This window comes from Zootoca vivipara, chromosome 17, assembly GCF_963506605.1.
Source record: "Zootoca vivipara chromosome 17, rZooViv1.1, whole genome shotgun sequence".
Lineage (NCBI taxonomy): Eukaryota > Metazoa > Chordata > Lepidosauria > Squamata > Lacertidae > Zootoca > Zootoca vivipara.
In genome coordinates, this window is record NC_083292.1 from 31056397 (window position 1) to 31076755 (window position 20359).

At 48.8% G+C, this 20359-nt stretch overlaps 2 protein-coding genes across 2 annotated transcripts; one reads left to right on the forward strand and one right to left on the reverse strand.

Annotated features, from left to right (window-relative positions):
• The first annotated feature begins 6004 nt into the window (after positions 1 to 6004).
• LOC118076377 (glyoxal reductase-like) lies at positions 6005 to 9071 on the forward strand. The gene is made up of 2 exons (XM_035099083.2): positions 6005 to 6166; positions 7542 to 9071. Exons 1-2 carry the CDS (start codon positions 6132 to 6134, stop codon positions 8404 to 8406), a joined length of 900 nt encoding a protein of 299 aa, XP_034954974.1. The 5' UTR covers positions 6005 to 6131; the 3' UTR covers positions 8407 to 9071.
• Positions 9058 to 20075, reverse strand: BAD (BCL2 associated agonist of cell death). Its single transcript, XM_035099085.2, has 4 exons — positions 19947 to 20075; positions 14547 to 14777; positions 10472 to 10641; positions 9058 to 9660 (listed from the first exon to the last, which is right to left on the reverse strand). The coding sequence occupies exons 2-4, from the start codon at positions 14707 to 14709 to the stop codon at positions 9535 to 9537; spliced, it is 459 nt and encodes a 152-aa protein (XP_034954976.1). The 5' UTR covers positions 14710 to 14777; positions 19947 to 20075; the 3' UTR covers positions 9058 to 9534.
• Positions 20076 to 20359: the final 284 nt, after the last annotated feature.

A 20359-nucleotide genomic window follows, 5' to 3' on the forward strand; every position in this document is an offset into this window, starting at 1 on the left:
AGCCAGCTGGACCAATGGTCTGATTCAGTATCAGGCAGCTTCCTATGTTTCTGTTTGAAGCAGCTCTGCATCCTGAATCATGAGGGCTAGAACCTTTCTTCTTAGCAGGAAGGTTGTTGTTAGCTGAGTGGCAGAGCATCTGCTTGGCATGCAGAGGAAGGTCCCAGGTTCAATCCCTGGCATCTCTGGGTAGAGATGGGAGAGACCCCTGCCTGAAACCCTGGAGAGTTGCTGCCAGTCGGTGTAGACAATACTGATCTAGATAGGCCAAGAGCCTGAGTCAGTATCGGGCAATTTCCAGCATTCCTATGGCACATCACGCTGATTTGCAGCCGGTTGAGAAAGGTTGTGTGTGAGGATCAGGAGGGATATTTAAGGTGCTGGGGTGTGGCTTGAGTCAGGCAAGTGGAAAAACCCCACAGCAAGAGGTGAATCCGGATGTTTCATGTGTTGGATCTAGAGAAGAGATGTTGCATTCCTTTAAAAAAGGACTCTGGGATAGTATTTCCTTATAGCTTCTCCATCCCCAAAAGGAAAGGTGTGCAGTACAGTATATGATATTTCTCTCTCTCTCTCTCCCTTCACCCTCAAAGTACCATGTGGTGTGTGCTGCTCTCTGCCGGCTATTTACTGCTACTGCTACCAACTCTCCAATTTTTGTGTTCCACCCCCCCCCCTTGCCCCACTTTTTTGGCAGGGGGAAAATATAATTGAAGTTTTGCCAAAAGTATTAAATTTACACAACCTCTCCCAGTATCCGTCAAATTTGCGTCCAATGATATTTTATTGGAAGGACAACTTTGGTGAACATTGCCAAGGCCTTCTGGCAGAGCTAAAAGTCTTTTTTAAAAATAATAATAAATGTATGAATTATATTAGACTGTACAAAGGAAATAACATGTTAGGCACTATCAACGAACCTGCTAGTGATATTGTTGGGGTAGTTCAATAAAGTTGTCAACAGAATCTTACAGCACTTGTAAGGAATCGATCTTGCTTGCTTCAATCTGCAGAAGTAGCACTGCTACGGGTGCCACAAAATACTTGTTCTGCAATTGTAAGAAATTGAACTTTTAGTGAGGCAGCACCTACACTTTGGAACTCCCTGCCCATTGACATCAGCCAGGTGCTTGCAGTGTCCTGTTTTCAGGACCTGCTTAAAACATTTTTGTTAAGGCAAGCCTGTCCAGGCATGAAGTTTTAATCTTTTTTTGCTTACTGTTGATTTCAATTACCTTATGAAGGAGAACCATTTAAGAACTGGTGGTTGTGTTTTATTTTTTCCTCTTCCCTCCCTTTCCATTTTTGCGTGTCTGAGGCAGTATGTTCCACTGTCAAATAGCTCTTACCCTCAGAAAGCTCTTTGTACTGCTTCGTTGAAATTCTTGTAATTTGAATTCATCAATTTGGGTCCTATCCTCTGGCGCCACAAAAAAACAAGCTTGCTCCATCTTCCACTTTTCATCCCTTTCAGATATTTAAAGATGGGTGCCACGTCACTTCTTGGGGCTCATCCACCCTTGCTTGTCGCACGCCTGGAAAACATGGGTCTGAGAAATTTCCCGTTTGCAGTGCCACTTTCCCTGGGAAAACCCGCTCCTTTTTACAAAATCAGAGCAAATGTCAACCAGTGGAAAACCTAACTGTTTGCTCCAATTCAGCAGCAAAGAGCAGGTTCTCCCCGGGGGAGAACAAACCCAACTCCCTCAACCATTCCTAGACTTGGTTTCCAGGCTGTCCTTCATTTTGGGGCTCATCCTCTTGCCCATTGCTTTCCCTGGGGAAAACTACTCTTTAACGCTCAATCAGAGCGAATGGCAATTTGGGGTTTCTCCAGATTTACATTTGCTCTGATTTGCACTAAAGAGCAGGTTTTCCCTATGAAAGGGGGGAGGGGGCAAGGGGAAAACTGCTTCGGCCTGCGCAGGGGACAAGGAGAAGTGTGGATAAGCCCTTGGTCTCTTTCTTCTGCACACATTCTAGCTTCTTAAACTCTGGTGCCCATAAACAAATTCCTACGTGCATGCCTATAATGGACTTGTTTTCTGGAACTTAGGGAGGACACCCAATGCCCAGCTAAGAAGGCTGCTCCATTTTTGGTTATGTGGGCACAGAATGATGGGGAATAATTGTGGAAGGCATTCCTCATGACACATAGCTATGTATACAGTTCTGGAAGAAGCTTGTCTTAAGTTTCTTAATGAGTTACAAGAGGGGTTATGGTATTGGTTGGATGTGCAAAAAATCAATTCTATGCTGGCTAACTCCCAGAAGGTCATCACTAGATTAGTAGCTGGCTTTACGTTGACACTCATGGAATTGGTTTTAGATTGAAGCTGTGCACTGACTGGAAAAGGGTGGTGAATGTTTCTGTGGATATTAGGCAACTTGTAGCCTTCCAAATGTTGCTGGACTACAACTCTCATCATCGCTGACCATTAGCCATGGTTGGCTGGGGCTTATGGGATTCGGAGTCCAACAACATATGGAAGTCCACAATTTTCCTCCAGGTTATTTATTTATAACTCCTGGACTTCTTGTATAATTACACAGATTTTTGTGTGTGTTACGACCTATTGCCAATAGAGAATAAATTGTTCCTGCAACATTAAGCTGAGAGATGGGGATTGGCCAGAGGCCAGCAAGTTATTTTGGCTTAGCAGAGATTTGAACGTAGCCTTTGAGCGATCAAGCCAGGAAGTTGAACTGGGGCTCAGCCCAGGAATTCCACCCACCTAACACACCAACATTTGGTAACTTAAGAATATAAGGAGCTCCTGCGTGGATCAGACCAACGGCCCACCTAGTCCAGAATCCTGTTCTCACAGTGGCCAACCAGATGCTTGAGTATGTGAAATAATAATAATAGTACTGTAATAGTAACAGTAATAGTAATGATGATGATGATGATGTATGCCTTCCGGCAACTCCTGCAGCCAAGCTGGAGCCAAACGTATTGCTCTGCTTTCCTTTGCACTACCTCAGTGAAGCAGAGAGGGGGGTGTTGTTGTCTGGGCAACCCAGGACACCCATATGCATGACACTGCCCAGGCTTGCTCCTAGAGGAGGTCACTTCGGTGCTGCTAATGCAGCGGTTTAACTTCACCCCCAGAGGCACACTCCATTGTCTCTTGAGAAAGAAGGATGTCAACAATTTGTTGTTGTTTCGTCGTTTAGTCGTGTCCGACTCTTCGTGACCCCATGGACCAGAGCACGCCAGGCACTCCTGTCTTCCACTGCCTCCCACAGTTTGGTCAGACTCATGTTGGTGGCTTCGAGAACATTGTCCAACCATCTCGTCCTCTGTCGTCCCCTTCTCCTTGTGCCCTCAATCTTTCCCAACATCAGGGTCTTTTCCAGGGAGTCTTCTCTTCTTATGAGGTGGCCAAAGTATTGGAACCTCAGCTTCAGGATCTGTCCTTCCAGTGAGCACTCAGGGCTGATTTCCTTCAGAATGGATAGGTTTGATCTTCTTGCAGTCCATGGGACTCTCAAGAGTCTCCTCCAGCACCATAATTCAAAAGCATCAATTCTTCGGCGATCAGCCTTCTTTATGGTCCAGCTCTCACTTCCATACCGGTACATCACTACTGGGAAAACCATAGCTTTAACTATACGGACCTTTGTCGGCAAGGTGATGTCTCTGCTTTTTAAGATGCCGTCTAGGTTTGTCATTGCTTTTCTCCCAAGAAGTAGGCGTCTTTTAATTTCGCGACTGCTGTCACCATCTGCAGTGATCATGGAACCCAAGAAAGTATCAATAATAATGTGTGTGTCCCTGTAATTAAAATGGCACAGATATATGGTGGGTGTGTGGGAGGGTGTGAATTAAAGAAGCACAAATATAAGGCGGCGCCAGTAGGGCTCCCCAGGAGGAACATAGGAATTTGCCCTAAAGCAAATCAGACCATTGGTCCATCGAGCTCAGTATAGTCTGCCGACTTTCTTGACCTTAGATGCTCAGACGTTAATTGACTGCAACTCCCATCATTCCCAGCCAGCATGGCCGGTGGTCAGGGATGATGGGAGTTGTAGTTCAAGAACATCTGGGGACCCAAGATGGAGAAAGGATGGTCTACACTGCCGCCCCCCCGCTGCCGCCGCCCTGGGTTTCAGGTGTGAAGCTTTCCCCTAGCCCTGCTTAGAGATGCCATTCAGGATTAAATCTCCACCCACAAGCAGATGCTCTGCCACTGAGCTGTTGTGCACCCCAGTCCCTTGATTTGTAGGAAGCTTCCTTACACTAAGTCTGACCATTGGCCCATCCAGCTCAGCATTGTCTACACCAGGCATCCCCAAACTGTGGCCCTCCAGATGTTTTGGCCTACAACTCCCATGATCCCCAGCTAACAGGACCAGTGGTCGGGGAAGATGGGAATTGTAGTCCAAAACATCTGGAGGGGCGAAGTTTGGGGGTGTCTGGTCTACACACCAGGGGTCGGCAATGTTTTTTGAGGCCACTCCCTGGAAGACCTCTCGGTGGGCCGGAGCATGTGCACCCATGGATGCGCTCAAGCTATTTCCAGCGCTCTTCTGACCCGCAAGTCGGTTCCTGTGGCGAGGAAAAAATGGCACTGTTGTGGGGGGAAGCACAGAATCCCCATGCCGATCCACGGAACGGCTGTGGGTCAGTTCCAGGAAGCTCATGGGCCGGAACTGGCCCATGTGCCTTAGGTTGCTGTTCTAAGCAAAATCTGCTCTTATTCCCTTATGGGGTACACAAGAGCCTTATTGGGTTCTCCATCGGTCGGAGAATATATAACAGAGGCCAACCAGAGAAGTTTGAGAAGCAAAGCCTTTATTTGCTGTTGCAACAGGGTCCTTCCCCTCACGCAGGAGAACAAGGAAGGAACCCAGAACAAAAGAGAACCTCCACTTTTATCAGTTTCCCCATCACCAAGAAACGCCCCCAATACATCATTCCTACATCACAGCTATGTAATCAATACCTCACAAAAAAGGAGGGTTCAAGGTAGAAATCTGAGCACTTTTGACACCTCTCCTAGTCCTCCTATCACCCCTCCCAGGTGTGAATTCCTAAACACAAAGAGAAATTAACATTTTCATAAGAGTTGATCACTGTCTTTTGTTCAGAGGAGTCTTCCATTGTGAATGAGATACCATTGACAGCGAATTATGGCTCCCAAGTTGCTAGTCATGTGGAAATGTGTGCATATGCTGATCCTTAAGCCTTCCTTAAGGCAGGGTTGAGTCCAAGTGGGAGGGGTGCGGGTCTCTGGAGTGGAACAGAGATCGAAGAAGGTGGTGTTGAGAGGGATTCTGGGTAACTGCAGCTGTCAGGTTCGGTCACCCCTCTCTGTTCATTAGTAATGGTGTCCTGCAACCCCCCCAAATATGATTTTATAACATTGCCAACCTTTGGTTTACACTGACTGGCAGAGGCTCTTCAGAGTTTCAGACATTCCCAGCCCAGTCCTACCTGAGGATACCAGGGATGGAACCTGGGACATTCTGTATGCAAAGCAGTGAGTGCTCTATCACTGTGTCCTGGTCCTCCCCACCATCAAACTCCACTTCTGCCTCACCAACACCTTATTTCTGATGGCTCCTCTGAGGAGACATCCTATGCACACCATACATTTAAAGCAGGCGGCTCCCTCTCCCCACGCAAATAATATTGGGGACTGCATCTTACCCCCACCCCCACAGAACTACAATTCCCAGCACCCTCCCAGCTCCCAGGATTCTTTGGGGAAAGTCATGTGCTTTGGGATAAGTTGGCTGTGCCCAAGGCTGGGTAGGGCTGAACCCCGGACCTGTAGTCATTCAGGTGTTATTGGGACTACAACTCCCATCATCCTTCGCCGCCATTCTGCAAGTGGCCAATAATGAGGGATGATGGGATTTGGAGTTCAGCTTGTTCGCCAGGTCATATTGGGGGGCGGGGCGCGGTTGGGGCGAACCAGCAGCCGCGCCATTCATTAATCGCCTTCCCCTGTGTTGGGAAAAGGAACGCGCCGCTTCCCGCGTTCGAACCCTTCCTTTCATTCAGCAACATTCGATGAGCCACGCCCACCTCCCTCCAGACCCACGCCCTCGTCCTTGGTCCTCGCGCGGCGATTGGATAGCAGACCTCAGCTCCGCCTACGCGTCTTAGTCCTTAAGCAGCCATGGAGCGGGCCTCGCGGGAGCTTCCCTCTTCCTGGTAAGGATTCCGCGGGGGAGGGAAGCCAAGGCTGCCCCACTTTAATTTTTGCGTGTGACGAAGGGTGTGTGATTTACCCGTTTTCACTCCTTGCATAAGCGTATGCGCCCAACAGTGCTTCCAGAATTGCAGATTCCCGCAGAGAAACCCAAACACACGCCTGATTTTCAGCCCATACCCGCTTAACTTTGCTTGCTAATTATCCCCTCCGACTGCTCCGAGGCTCGGATCTGAAGCCCACTTACTAGGGAGCAGACCCCGTTAAACTTCATCTCCGAGTAGACGTGCTCGGAATCGTTCCAAGCGCAGAAACGGCTGTCTTGGATTAGACCCGTCCAGCTAATTTCCTAATGCTGCATGACGGTGGAACAGAGGCAGTTTCGCTGGTTTCCTGGAAGTATCTAAGCTGAAGCTGGACCAGGTACCTGCCTGGGGCAATGGCCCTCGAAATGTTGCTGCACTCCAACTCCCATCTGCCCCAACCAGCATGGCCAATGGTCAGGGATGGTGGGAATTGCAGTCCCAACATCTGTAGGGCCGCAGGTGCCCCATGCCTGCCCTTCACTTTGCTAGGTGCACATAACAACAGGAGGCATGGTGGGATGGAGAGCAGCAGCCCTGCGGTACCCACAACCTGCTTCTGTTATCAAAGAGATGGAAGGAGGATAGGCATCCTGTGTTCCTCGTGGGAGGATGCCAATCTGCTGGGAGTTGTCAGGGGCAGGTCAGCAATCCAACACCCAGTGTCAGTGAAGTTAACTTTATTCAAAGAAACCGAAACAGCTCAGGCCTAGTGGTCACCACACCTCTTCCCAGTAGGTCTCTTGGCCCAAAGAGGAGTCTCCCTAAGACTCCTCTTTCCCGGGACCTTTCCCAGTAACCCAAGACTCCTTTGCCTTGTCTCTCTGCTCCACTCTCTTCGTTCTGGGAGACCAGGGGGGAGAGTTGTTGTTCACTGCAGGAGGGGGAGACACCCTGGCTTCTTCAGCAGCCTGACCCACCTTTGCCTCTTGCCCCACCCCTCCTCTCCATGCTCTGATTCTGAACTGCTCTCTGCCACAGACTCTTCCTGCTCACTAAACCCTGTTACCTCTTCAATTTCCAACGCCGCCTCTTCCTAGTCTTCTCCTTCTGACCACCCATCCCCATCCCACCACTGATCCCCGGGCTCTGAGCCTTCTTCCCCTTTGGGGGTTCCCCAGCTGTTGCCTCCCACCATCCCTCTTTGCCCAACCAGTCCACGGCAGGAGTCCAGCAACATCTTGAGGGGCACAGCTCCTACCCTTCCTGTGGCAGAAAGTTGGACGGCTGAGCACAGCAGACCTTCCTGAGTGGCATTGTGGAATATAATGACCCTCACTTTTATCTCTTCCAGGGCACCAGAGCGCACAGTATGGCTGAACAGTGGAGCCCCTATGCCTCTTCTGGGGCTGGGCACCTTCCGCTTGCGGGGTGAGGAGGCCGTGCGCCTCAGCCTGGACACTGCTCTCGGGAACGGCTACCGCTTGGTGGACACGGCCGCCGTCTACGGCAATGAGTCTGCCATCAGGCACGCTCTGAGCGAGCTGCTGCCGCGCCACAACCTGGCTCGGAGAGACATCTTCCTAACCAGCAAGCTGAGCCCAAGGGACCAGGGGGAGGAGGCAGCCAAAGGAGCCTGCCTGCGTAGCCTGGAGGAGCTGGGCTGTGATTACTTAGACCTCTACCTCATCCACTGGCCCGGGACCCAAGGCAGGCCGCAGGAGGACAAGGGCAACCGGGAACGGCGGTGGCAGAGCTGGCGGGCTCTGGAGAGGCTGTACGAGGCTGGGAAGCTCCGGGCCATCGGGGTCTCAAATTACAGCATCCAGCACTTAGAGGAGCTGCTGGCAGTGTGCCGGGTGCCCCCCTCCGTCCTCCAGGTGGAGTTCCACCCAGAACTGGCGCAGGTGGAATTGCTGGGCTTCTGCCGGAGCAAGGGAATCCACCTGCAGGCTTACTCCTCGCTGGGGACCGGCCAGCTGGTGGGGCGGCCAGAGGTGGTGAAGGTCGCCGCGCGACACGGGCGCCCGCCTGCCCAGGTCTTACTGCGCTGGGCTCTGCAGCAAGGGGTGAGCGTCATCCCCAAGTCTGCCACCCCGAGCCGTGTGGTGGAAAACAGCCAGCTCTGGGGTTGGGAGTTGAGCCCAGCGGATATGGAGGAGCTGGGTGCTTTGGATTGTGGGAAGCGCTATTGCTGGGATCCCACCAATGTGGCGTAGAGCGGGGGGGGGGGGGAAGATGGGCATTCCGGATGTTGCTGGACTCCAGTTCCCACCAGGCCCCAGCCAGCATAATCAGCGCTCAGGGATGGTGGGAGTTGGAGTCCGGCAACATCTGGCAGACCAGGCGTTCGCCAGAGACATGAGGGAATGTGAGAATATAATAATTTCAGGACTGAATATAATAATTTCAGGGCTGATCTCCACCCAGTTGGAGAATCCCATTTGAAAAGCAGTGCCTTTATCACATTGCAGTTCCATCAGCCAGCTTTTAAATTAAGAAGAGAAAATACCAGTGGATGGAGAAACTCGGGCTTCGCTCCTCTCTGCATTTTCCACCTCCCCCTGGAAACAGAACTCTAGGGCAGGGCTATAAATCTGTGGCTCTCCAGATGTGGTTGAACTCCCAGCGGTCAGGGAGGATGGGAACTGGGAGTCTTAAAAAAGCATCTGGAGGCCCACAGGCTCCCTATTGCAGTTGTAAGACGAAAAGAGTGATATTAAACAGGAATTCAATTTCTCTGCGTCCCTTTGAGTTTAATTTTCTTCCGACACATTCATTCCCGAGGCAGCTAAAGCAATCCTGCCCCCACTGCAGTCAGACTGGCAGTCTGGGGGGTTGTTGAATTGAAGGAATAGGCAGTGACGTGCTATAAGCCAGAAAAGTATTTTAATAAACATTTATTAACATATAATAAAAGGGCATACAAATTTCTCTAGGCAGGGTTGGTGAATGTCAGGGGTTCTCGTTTCAGTAATCCCATACAGTGGTTTTGTTCAGTGTTTATTTTTCTTTTAAAATACAAAAAGTACACTCTAGAAAGGGCAGGACAAGATCCCCTCAAAATTAGGGGTCTTATAGGGGAGGTGCAGGGGAGAAAGGGGTGGGATTCCGTGCATAGGGGGCAGCAGGTTAAATTCTTAACATGTCATACTAAAGTGGCCTAAGTAAAAAAAGACTCCTAGGGGAGTGGGTGTGGAGGTGCAGAGGAATGATCACAGCATCCCCCAAATTTGTGGGGACACCAGCCATGTGCCACATCAACCCTACAGACTTAACCCCGCCCCCTTTATTTTGTTCCTTCAAACCCCCCTCCACCATTTGTAACGGACAGCAGCAAGATACAGTCACGGGGGGCTTCTTGGACCATTGCCTGGGGAATTCCGACGCCACCATGACTGCAGAACTTCCTTCCAGCCCAATGTCCGGCGCATTTGGGTAGCTGTCCCTGCACTCTTGGGGCGCGGCAGCTTCTGCAAGAGAGAAGGAAAACGTGGCATCACCCCCTCTTCCCGACATGCACCTCTCAATCCAGCAGGCTGGCACATCAAGGATGAGAAACCTGACAGGTGTTGCTAGACTACAACTTCCATCATCCATGACCACTGGCCATGCCAGGTGTGGCCGACAGGACCTAGAGTCCAAAAGCGTCTAGAGAGCCACAGATTTTTTGGGTTGTATCTAAAGTTAGTTCTACTCAAAGCACATGACTTTAAAATGGCTTTGGCCCTGTATACCTGAAGGAGCATCTCCACCTTCATTGTTAAGGTCCAGCTTGGAGGGCCTTTTGGCGGTTCCCACACAGAAGCGAAGTTGAAAGCGAACAAGGCAGAGGGCCTTCTCAGTTGTGGCACCCACCCTCCCATCAAATGTCAAACAGACAACCAATTCTATGACCTTTTGTAGACATCTGAAGGCAGCCCCGTCTTGAGAAACACTTGATGTGTGCTGTTTTGTTTTGCCCTATTATTATTATTATTATTATTATTATTATTATTATTATTATTATTGGATTAGACAAATTCATGGAGGATTAGGCTGCTAATGGCCTAATGGAGGGAGAAAAAAACATCTCTACCTACTTGACACTTTAGGGACACTTGTTATCGTCGGTTGTCAATCGGATGCCTCGGTGGGAAGCCCAAAAATGTGACCTGGGCACAACAGCAACTCTCCCCGCTAGTGATTGGCAGCAGCTGGCATTCAGAGGCAGGCTGCCCGCGGCAACGAAGCCCACCTCTCCCTTGGGAAGGACGGACCTCTCTGTAAGCAGGCCAGACTCACCTGCAGCTCGCCGTGGAATTCGTCGCTCATCCTACGCAGCTCCCTCCCGTACCGCTGGGCTGCCCACAGGATGGGAGGGGCAGAGCGTGAGCGTGCCCGGAAAGTGCCCACCTCATCCAGGGCCTCTGGGTCTGGCAAGGGAGGGTCGGATCCAATGCGACGCCGGAGCTCTGGCATAGGAGGAGGAAGGGTGGGGTGGGGTGGGGGAAACAGGGAAGGGGGTTATTACACACTTGCCACAACATGGCAGCGGAAGTTGCTAGGCCGTAAAACAGGCCAAGGTCCAGTCCTTTCTGATGCAGAGCAGATGTTCTTGGACTCCAGCTCACATGGGCCCAAGCAAATGCCCAGGAATGATGGGAACTGGAGTCCAGCAGCATTTTTCGGGGCTATTGCTTCTCTGCCTGGCCTAGAGGGTTAAGGTGGTGTATTGAATAGACATGGCTCAGAGAGGCCGTTCTGCCGCAAAGCCACTGTCAACCAACTTCCAGGGTGGTGATTGTGGAGATCTCACTATTATTATTAGTTCCATTTAATTACCTGTACTGCACACTAAGGTCTTGGGGTGGGTTGCAACAATTTAAAATACAATGCAGTATTTAAAACAACCCACAGTCGCAAGAGCAGGGTGGGCACCCCAAAAACACATCTCGGTTGTCAAAAAGCTACATCTTCAGCATAGGGCAGAAACTGACTTCTCCTCTAAGCGTTTGTGGTGATGGGAAGCACCAAGAGGGCCCCCACTGCTGATCGTAACACTCAAGAGGGTATGTTAGGAAGGAGGTGGTCTTTCAGAACAAAAATATACGGTAATGTGGGTGCTACATTGGTTTGAGCTGCTAAAAAAAAGGCTGGATAAAAAGCTGTCACCCGACTGAAGAAATCTCAGTTGATCTATCATTTACAGCAGGATCGGAACACCTTTGGCCCTCCAGATGTTGGGAGTACAATTGCAAACTTAGACTGTACTCCTAGTTTACCTAGAAGTGACATTGAACTCAGTGGGGCTTACAAGCAATCCTCATTTTGCACAGGGGTTATGTCCCGAGACACCCCCCACATCCACAGGGCCCATGTAAAGCATTCCACACACCCCATTCTGTCCTTTTAGTTTTCGGGTCACTTCTGGGTTCGGTGCCATGCATGTGCACAATCTTGCATCAATCAGTCATTGAATAGAAAAGTATGGGATTGCACTGATTCTGTCAATTCTACTTGGCACATTTCTCATGGAAGAAAACATGGCATCTATATATATATAAAATGTAAAAACGGCATGTGGGTGTGTTTCCACTTCACCGAAACCGGTTGACCGATAGCGTTCAAATTTGCACACAACATCCCATGCTACCGTGAGATTAATCTTATAAAGTTTGCAAAGACAGATGTCAAACCTATGCCACGTAAAACCCCTAAAACCCTGTGTTCCAGAACTTACAAATCACCCGCAAGTGCATGCTGGGAGCACAGGAGAGATTGCAACACAGCGCCCTCTAGCGACGGCTACACTGGTATTACACCTAGGAAACCTACCCTCTCCACAGGCTCGGCTTTACAGACTAGGCCGAGTGGAGGTAGGGCCTTGCCTTGGGGGGGGGGTGATGGAGGGGGCGGAATAGGAGGCAGGGATAGGTAATGAGTCGGAACGGGGGGGGGGGGAGAGACACAGGGATGAAACCTGCCCTCTCTACAGTATCTTGGCTCGCCTTTGCAGACTAGGCCGCTTTCCAGACTAGGCCGAGTGGAGGTAGGGGCCTGCCTGGGTGGGGTGGGGGCCAAAAAAGTCATGGGTCAGGACAGGGTGGGCCCAATCACAGGGATGAACCGGGGATGGGGGGGATGGACAAGGACAGGTAATGGGTCGGAACGGGGGGGGGAGACACAGGGATGCGCCTACATAACACACGAAAAACGGGGACTCTGAAGATGAGGGGGGTCTCAAGTGGGACTCTGAGGCTCCATTTAACAAACTGAGCCACTGCAACGCGTGGCAGGGCCAGCTAGTTCTTGATAAAAATGATCCCCTTTAATATTCTTCTCACAACTCCTTTCATTATAGCTAATTTGTTTTATTACATTTATTATCTTCACTTATTTTTTAAAAATTCACAGCTTAAGCAAGGCAGATTTCGCCATCCATCCTCTGGGCGCGAGAAAAAGTCAAGAGAATCTCTGTGAATCGGAAGGGACATGCAAATCTTCTAGTCCAATTCCCTGCAACGCAGGAATATGCACCCAACCTGTAACCTTGGTGTTATCAGCACCACTGAGCTAACCAACAAGGCAAGTTACTAGCTGGAAAACATTTTCACTGAGGACTGGCAGAAGAGGGACCCTCTTGTAAAAACATTTTTGGGGAAGGGCTGCAGGTCAGCAGGAGATCATCTGCCTTGCATGCAGGTAGGCCTGGGAACAGCACCCTGCCTGAAGCCCTGGAGAGTCACTGCCAGTCAGTGCAGGCAATACTGAGTGAGATGGATCAATGGTCTGACTAAGGCAGCTTCTTGGTTCCCAGGTTAGGCTTCGCTAAGCTCACACAAAATCATAGAATTGGAAGGAACCCCATCTAGATCTAGTCCTGCAATGCATGAACCTCAACTAAAGCATCAGGAGGGTGAAACGGACTATAAAGATGAGGTGGAGCGGCTGACAGAGTGGTGCAGAGTTAATAACTTGCTCATAAATACAAAGAAAACAAAGGAGCTTGTGGTGGACTTTAGGAGACAGAGGAACAAGGTCCAGCCACTTTTGATTGACGGCATTTTGTGTGGAGAGGGTAACGTTTAGATTTCTAGGCACTGAGTTACAGGAGGATCTGTCCTGGAGTGTTAATACAAGGGGGCTTGTGAAGAAGGCGCAGCAGAGACTGTATTTTTTTGAGAATTTTAAGGAAAAACCATCTTCCACAAAAGCTGCTGCTTGCCTTCTATCACTGTGCCATACAGAGCGTGCTCACGTATGGTTTATGTGTGTGGTACGGAAGCTGTACTTCTCAGGATAGAGCAGGGCTGTGCAGAATTATTAAAACAGCAGAGAGCATTATTGGCTCCTCACTCTCCACCTTAGAACAAATCTACACCACCAGGTGCCATAGAAAAGCACTAGACATATCAAGAGATCCAACGCACCCTGGCCATCATTTCTTTGAGCTCCTGCCATCGGGACGGACATATAGAACTATGCAAGCAAGAACGAGCCGTCTCAGGAACAGTTTCTTCTCTAGAGCGATTTTGGCCTTAAATGGAAAGCCTGGACTTTGAAGTCATATTATTTTACTTGTTATTTTGTATTATATTTACTGTTTTTAATTAGGTTTTGTAATTTTGGATTATGGGGAATGCTTTATCAGAGTGGATGTAGCAACCGAGTAATTTCGTTGTTCCCGCAAGGGGACAATGACAATAAAGATATCTTATCTTATCATTTAAGGAAAAAATGGTTTTTCTTTAGGAAAGGTTCACGGCTCAGCGTTAGGGACTCTGCTTTGCATGTAGAAGGTCCCAGGTTCAATCCCCGGAGAGCCACTGCCTGTCAGTGAAATCATTATTATTTGTTTACTTGTTTATTTATATTTTAACTTTTTCCTCCAAGGAGCTCAAAATGGTTCCCCCCTCCCCTGCGGCCATTAATCCACACAACCACCCTGTGAGGTAGGTTCGGATGAGAGTCAGTGACGGGCCCAAGGTCACCCAGTGGGCTTCATGGCTGAGTGAGGATTTGAACCCTGGTCTCCCGGGTCCTAATCCAGCACTTTAACCACTACACCACACAAGTCTACTGAGCAAGATGTAGCAATGGTCCGACAGATTTCTATGGTAGGTATAGAGCGGGGTAGGGGGCTTCCCTTCCCCTGCAGGGTGCAGGAGAGGGGCAGAAGATTCCCTTCCTCCACAATCTAGGTCACCCACTGCCCCACTTCCATGCAGTGGCTGGTTGCTTCCATCATCCCCAGCCAGCTGAGCCAATGGTCAGGGCTGATAGGAACTGCATTCCAGCAACAACTGGGGAGCCGAGGTCTAGGGGGAACCCTGAAGAGGGAGAGGGAAATGCTCTTGTTCTGCCCCAGTCCAAATACCTGGATTCCCAGCAGAAGGACTTGCCGTGCTTCCTGGGCTTCCTGGGGCCTGGTCCCCTCCTACGACGCTCCTCCTGGTCAGCTTGAGATCCTGCGGTTCCTTCTCACCCGGTGGGAATGTCTCTTCATCATCATCATCATCCTCAATGTGGAACATTGTCATGGGGCTGGCATGGCCCCCAACGCCCAACGTGCCGTTCTCCAGGGGGGTGAGGGTTGTCGTCGGCAGAACTGTGGAGGGATAGGAAACACGGAGATCAGAATGAAGGCGATTCCTCTGAGAGCCAGGAGAAGGGCTGTAGCTCAGTGGCAGAGCATCCGGAAGGAGCCGAGGGACCCAGGTGTCCGACAATCTGGGTGGACGCTTAAGGGAACCAGGTATATTGAGGTGTGATCCCTGGCATCTCCAGGTGAGGCTGGGAGGCACTCCCTGTCTGAAATCCTGGAGGATACTGAGCAAGATGGACCAATGGTCTGATGCAGTGCAAGGCAGCTTCCAATTTCATACAGAACCATGAGGACTAGAATCTTACTTTAATAGACAGGCAGCTTCCTATGTACCATGCAGAAGGTCCCAGGTTCAATTCCTGGCATCTCCAACTAGAACTGGGAGAGGAATCCCATCCGGAACCCCAGTCAGTAAATGTAGACCAGGAAGCAGGAACCCATTGCCCTCTGGATATTGGAACCCAGCATCCCTCACCACCGCCCATTCCTGCTGGGGATGATGGGAGTTGGAATCCAGCAGCATCTAAAGGGTAATGGGTTCCCCGCCCTGGTGCAGACAATTCTGAGATAGATGGGCCAGCGTTCTGACTCAGGGCAAGGCTTCTTCCGATGTTCCTATGACTAAGGCACTCAGCTGGGAACCAGGAAGCTGATAACTCCCTGAAAAGCAAGTGATTATCTTAGGTTCAGCCACCCACCGCCACCAGCAGGGAAGACAGGCCTAACTTGCAGGGCTGTTGTTAAGAGTTTAATGATAGATTTTTTTAATGGATTTTTAAAAACTGCCTTCATGGGCAAATTATCCTCCCAATGCAGTTTATAAATAAGTCGATATGCAACAACGGCAGCTTATTAAAACAATATAATAACAACAGCAGGGCATGATCAGTTAAAAGTAGCAGCAACATACGGTAAGTAAAATAAGCAGATTTTGGTGTATCAGGCCAAAGACCCATCCTGTTCTCTCACAGATCAGCCAGAACAACAATCACAACCACAACACTTTTATTATTTATATGCCGTCCATCTGACTGGGTTGCCCCAGCCACTCTGGGCGGCTTGCCTCTGGGAAGCCAGTAATCGGGACTTGACTACATACTGAGTCATTCTTCCCAACATTTCCCCAACTCCTTCCCTTTCACATCCTCCCCAGCCCACTCTTCTGTATATTCCCCATTGTTCCTGGGGAAGAGCATGGAGCTATGAAACCACGCGGTTTCTTCCGATGATGACCGGAAATCTTACTCAGCCACAAACACACACAGAAATAGCGTCTAGGTTTCTGCTCATACATTTCCTTTCAAGATCATGAGGACTAGGAGGGAAATTTGCCACGCTTTTCAGATTGGTTATGCCGGCTCCACGTTCAGGGCGTGGTTTGTGTAATGTTTCAAAAATGGTAATAATTTATATTATTATTTATATTGAGAAGAGCCTGCTGGATCAGGCCACCTGGTCCAGCATCCTGTTCTCTCAGTGCCCAATCAGCTGCCTCAGAGGGAAGTCCGCAAGCAGGACAGTGGGGGCAGATAACATGGACTTAAACGGCCCAGTATACCTGAAGGAGCGTCTCCACCCCCATAGTTCTGCCCGGACACTGAGGTCCAGTGCCAAGGGCCTTTTGGCAGTTCCCTCACTGCGAGAAGCCAAGTTACAGGGAACCAGGCAGAGGGCCTTCTTGGTAGTGGCACCCACCCTGTGGAACGCCCTCCCATCAGATGTCAAAGCGATAAACAACTACCTGACATTTAGAAAACATCTGAAGGCAGCCCTGTTTAGGGAAGCTTTTAATGTGTGACATTTTAATGCATTTTAATCTTTGTTGGAAGCTGCCCAGAGTGGCTGGGGAAACCCAGCTGGATGGGTGGGGCACACTTCTTCAGATAACAAAATAAAAACTTACGTTGGTCTTTAAGGTGGTGCTGGAAGGAATTTCTTATTTTGTTTCAACTACGTCAGACCAACACGGCTACCTACCTACCTACCTGTAACTATTATTATTATTATTATTATAGAACAACAATTTGACAGCAGCTGAAGAAGTTGCTGAAAGAAAGCACTGCAAAACCATCCAACTGGAATAAAAAAGTCTGAAGGCGTCCCTAAAGGCTAATAAAGGGTGCGGCTGTAATTTTTTTTTGGGGGGGAGTGTATTCCAGAGGTGCAGGTCATCACAGAAAAGACCTTCCCTCCTACCTACCAGCCTCATTCATGAACCAGTCACCAGAGACTCAGAAGCTAAATCTTTTTTTCCCAAATAATTTTTATTCAATTTTTCCAATTAACAACAAATTAAAACAAAAAAAACAATCTTTTATATAAAACATCTTATATTTTTCCTCTTTCACCTTGCTCTGCCGAGCTGTGACTTCCCCCCCTCCCTTCATGCGGGTTTCTTATTAACTCCATTTTTTGCAGTTCCTTATTGTCTTTTTTTCAATCAATTCGTAGGATTTATTTCAATCCTGCAAGTGTTTTTAAACTTCTACAATTTTTCTCCATATACCGTGTTTCTCATATTATAAGACATGTCTTATATTTATTTTTTCCTCAAAAAAACACACTATGACTTATTTTCAAGGGATGTCTTATTTTTTTCCTCCTCCTCCTCCTGCCGCGGCCGGCATTGCTGCTGCGCCTATCACTGTCTTATTTTCGGGGTATGGCTTATATTCCTTGAATGCTTAAAATCTTGCTATGGCTTATTTTATGGGTATGTCTTAAAATATGAGAAACAGGGTAGTCCACATATTTACTCCAGTCTTTTTGGAACCTTGTCTCTCCTTGGTCTCGGATTTTGTAAGTCAGTCTAGCTAATTCAGCATAGTCCATCATTTTCATCTGCCACTCTTCAATTGTTGGTAGTTCCTGAAGTTTCCATTTTTGGGCTAACAATGTCCTAGCCGCGGTTCTCGCATACATAAACAGTACTTGATCCTCTTTTCTAATCTCTCCTCCCATAATCCCTAACAAAAATGCCTCCGGTTTTTTTGGAAAGGTGTACCGGTATTCAAACATCTTTTTCAATTCATTATATAACATCTCCCAAAATCTTTTAACTTTGTCGCATGTCCACCACATATGATAAAATTCCCCATCTTTCTCTTTACACTTCCAGCATGCTTTACCACTCATTCTGTACACAGAAGCTAAATCTTAAGACTTTGACAGTTATACATGGGTGGAGGCGGTCCTTCCGAAATCCTGGTTCCCATTCGTTTTTACTGCAAGGATGGTGAACTTGTGGTCTTCCAGATGTTGCAGGACTCCTTCAGCCCAGTCAGCCAGGCAAGTGATCAGGGATGATTGGGAGCTGTAGTCCAGCAACCTCTGCAGGGCCACAAGCTCCCCATCCCTAGTTTACTGGGGTAATGACTGCATACAACCAATGCCTGCCTAGTTCAGCATCCTCTTTTCCAGATGCCTCTGGAACCCCCACAAACAAGGCATGAAGGCAGCCCCCTCCCAGAAATACACACACCAACCTGCATTCCAAATGGAGGATCCATACAACCAACACAGCAGCTCTCTTTTATCCCCCATTCATCATCCCCCTTTAAAGCAGCCATGGTCATTGCATCTTGTGACAGTGAGTTCCGCAAGTCCGTTAAGCTTCCTGTGAAATTTTCCCTGCTTCTGCCCTACGTCTACCACCAATCACCTTTTCAAAACCACAGGATCTAGCATTCTATGTAAGTGGAGCCTGCCTGCTGGATCAAACCAGTGGTCCATCTAGTCTAGCTTTCAGTTCTCCTAACGGCCAACCAGAAGTCCGAAGGAAGCCCACAGCACAACAGCCCCCTCCCTACTTGCAATTCCCAGCACACTGCCTCGGACAGCTGAGGGAGAACACAGCCATTGCAGCTAGTAGCCACTTACCCTGCACAAATTTGTCTAATTCTCTTTTACAGCCATCCTTACACAGAACCACATGCATATTTCTTGCAGAGAATCATAGTGTTGGAAGGGACCACGAGGGTCATCTAGTCCAACCCCCTGCAATGCAAGAATCTTTTGCTCAACGTGGGGCTTGAACCCACAGCCCTGGTCTCATGGTCTACACATGAGGATAAGTTAGCGGTCCAAGTTAGTGGCCATCACTAACTCCTGTGGGAGCAAATTCAACAATTTAGCTATGCCCCACTGTTTGAAGAAGTATTTGTTTTTGTCTGTCCTGAATCTCCCAACCTTCCGTTTCATTGGCTGGCTCAGAGTTCTAGAATTATGAGACACAGAGAAAAGCTATCCACCTTCAAGCTGGTGGCCATCACTACATCTGTGAGATAAGAGGGAGGAAAAGTTTCTATCTATCTGCTTTTTTCCACCCCACATGTCTTTTTACAAACCTCTTTTACCATTCTGAGTATTTAATATGGTAATGCTTCGGGATCTAATTCTCCACTCCCCTAACAGCCCCCACCTTGGGGACCTGCTCTTCATTCTATTTATTTTTTTAAAAGCAAAAGATAGCCCGGAAGAAGAAAAATCAAAATCCACCTCAGAGCAGCACCTTTAATGTTACAAAACAGCATGCAAGCTTTTGAGTTTTATTTCTTACTCACCAATTCAACCCTGAAGAAGAGTTTTGGAGAACTGAGAAGCGCGCGCATGCTTGCGCAACATTTTTGCGGTTGTACCAGTAAAGGTATTGCCGCAATGTGGGTTTTAGGTTTTGTTTTTTAAAAAAATTGAAAGCATTTTCAACTAACCCTTCAGTCAGAAAGCCTCCCAAAGCACCTTGGTTTAAAAACAAAAAAACAGAAATAAGACAGTCCCTCCCTGCCCTCAGGCTTAAGGTTAAAAACTCATACAAGGAAGAAGGGGAGGAGAGAGCAGAAGAATGCAAACCCATGATTTGTGTCAAAGCCCCTTCCCCTAAATAGTAATGATTCCTTCTCCCTCTCCCAACTCCTGTTATTTTTTGCACTCTCTTGCTTCCTCAGTCCCCTGAATTAGGGAGCCGCACTGATGGTTTTTCTCTCCTTCATTCCCCCCCCCCCTCACTTCCAAATTTTAGGGTCGCTTCCTCCTTTCCAGGTCAATTCTCTCTCCTCTCTCCTGATCTTGGATTTTCAACTCCTCTTCCCTTCAAAATCTTGTATCCCCATCTCCCTCTCCCTCTCCCCCTCTACCCAACCCATTCACCCCCCTCTAACCCGCGCCCTGAATTACCAAAATTAGGATCACTCTTTTCTTTCTTCCTCCTGTTTACAGCCAGCAGAGATCCAGCCACAGTCGCCGGGGCGATGAAGAACTGCCAGCTTCCGTGCCCAATCAAGGCCGTCAACGTCACGGTGGGAGGGAGAGATAAGAACGCTCCTCCTCCTGCTACCTTCGGCTCCTCCCACCCCCTTTTCTACCCCCTCCCTCCTCTTTCCACGCTCATTTGATAAGGTAAATTCTCAAAAATGCTTTTGTAAATCGCAGACGTACCTGCAAAAAAGGGGGAAAGAATTCTTTCTCAATTATTATAGTAGGGCAGGCATCCCCAAAATTCGGCCCTCCAGATGTTTTGGACTACAATTCCCATCTCCCCCGACCACTGGTCCTGTTAGCTAGGGATCATGAGAGTTGTAGGCCACAAC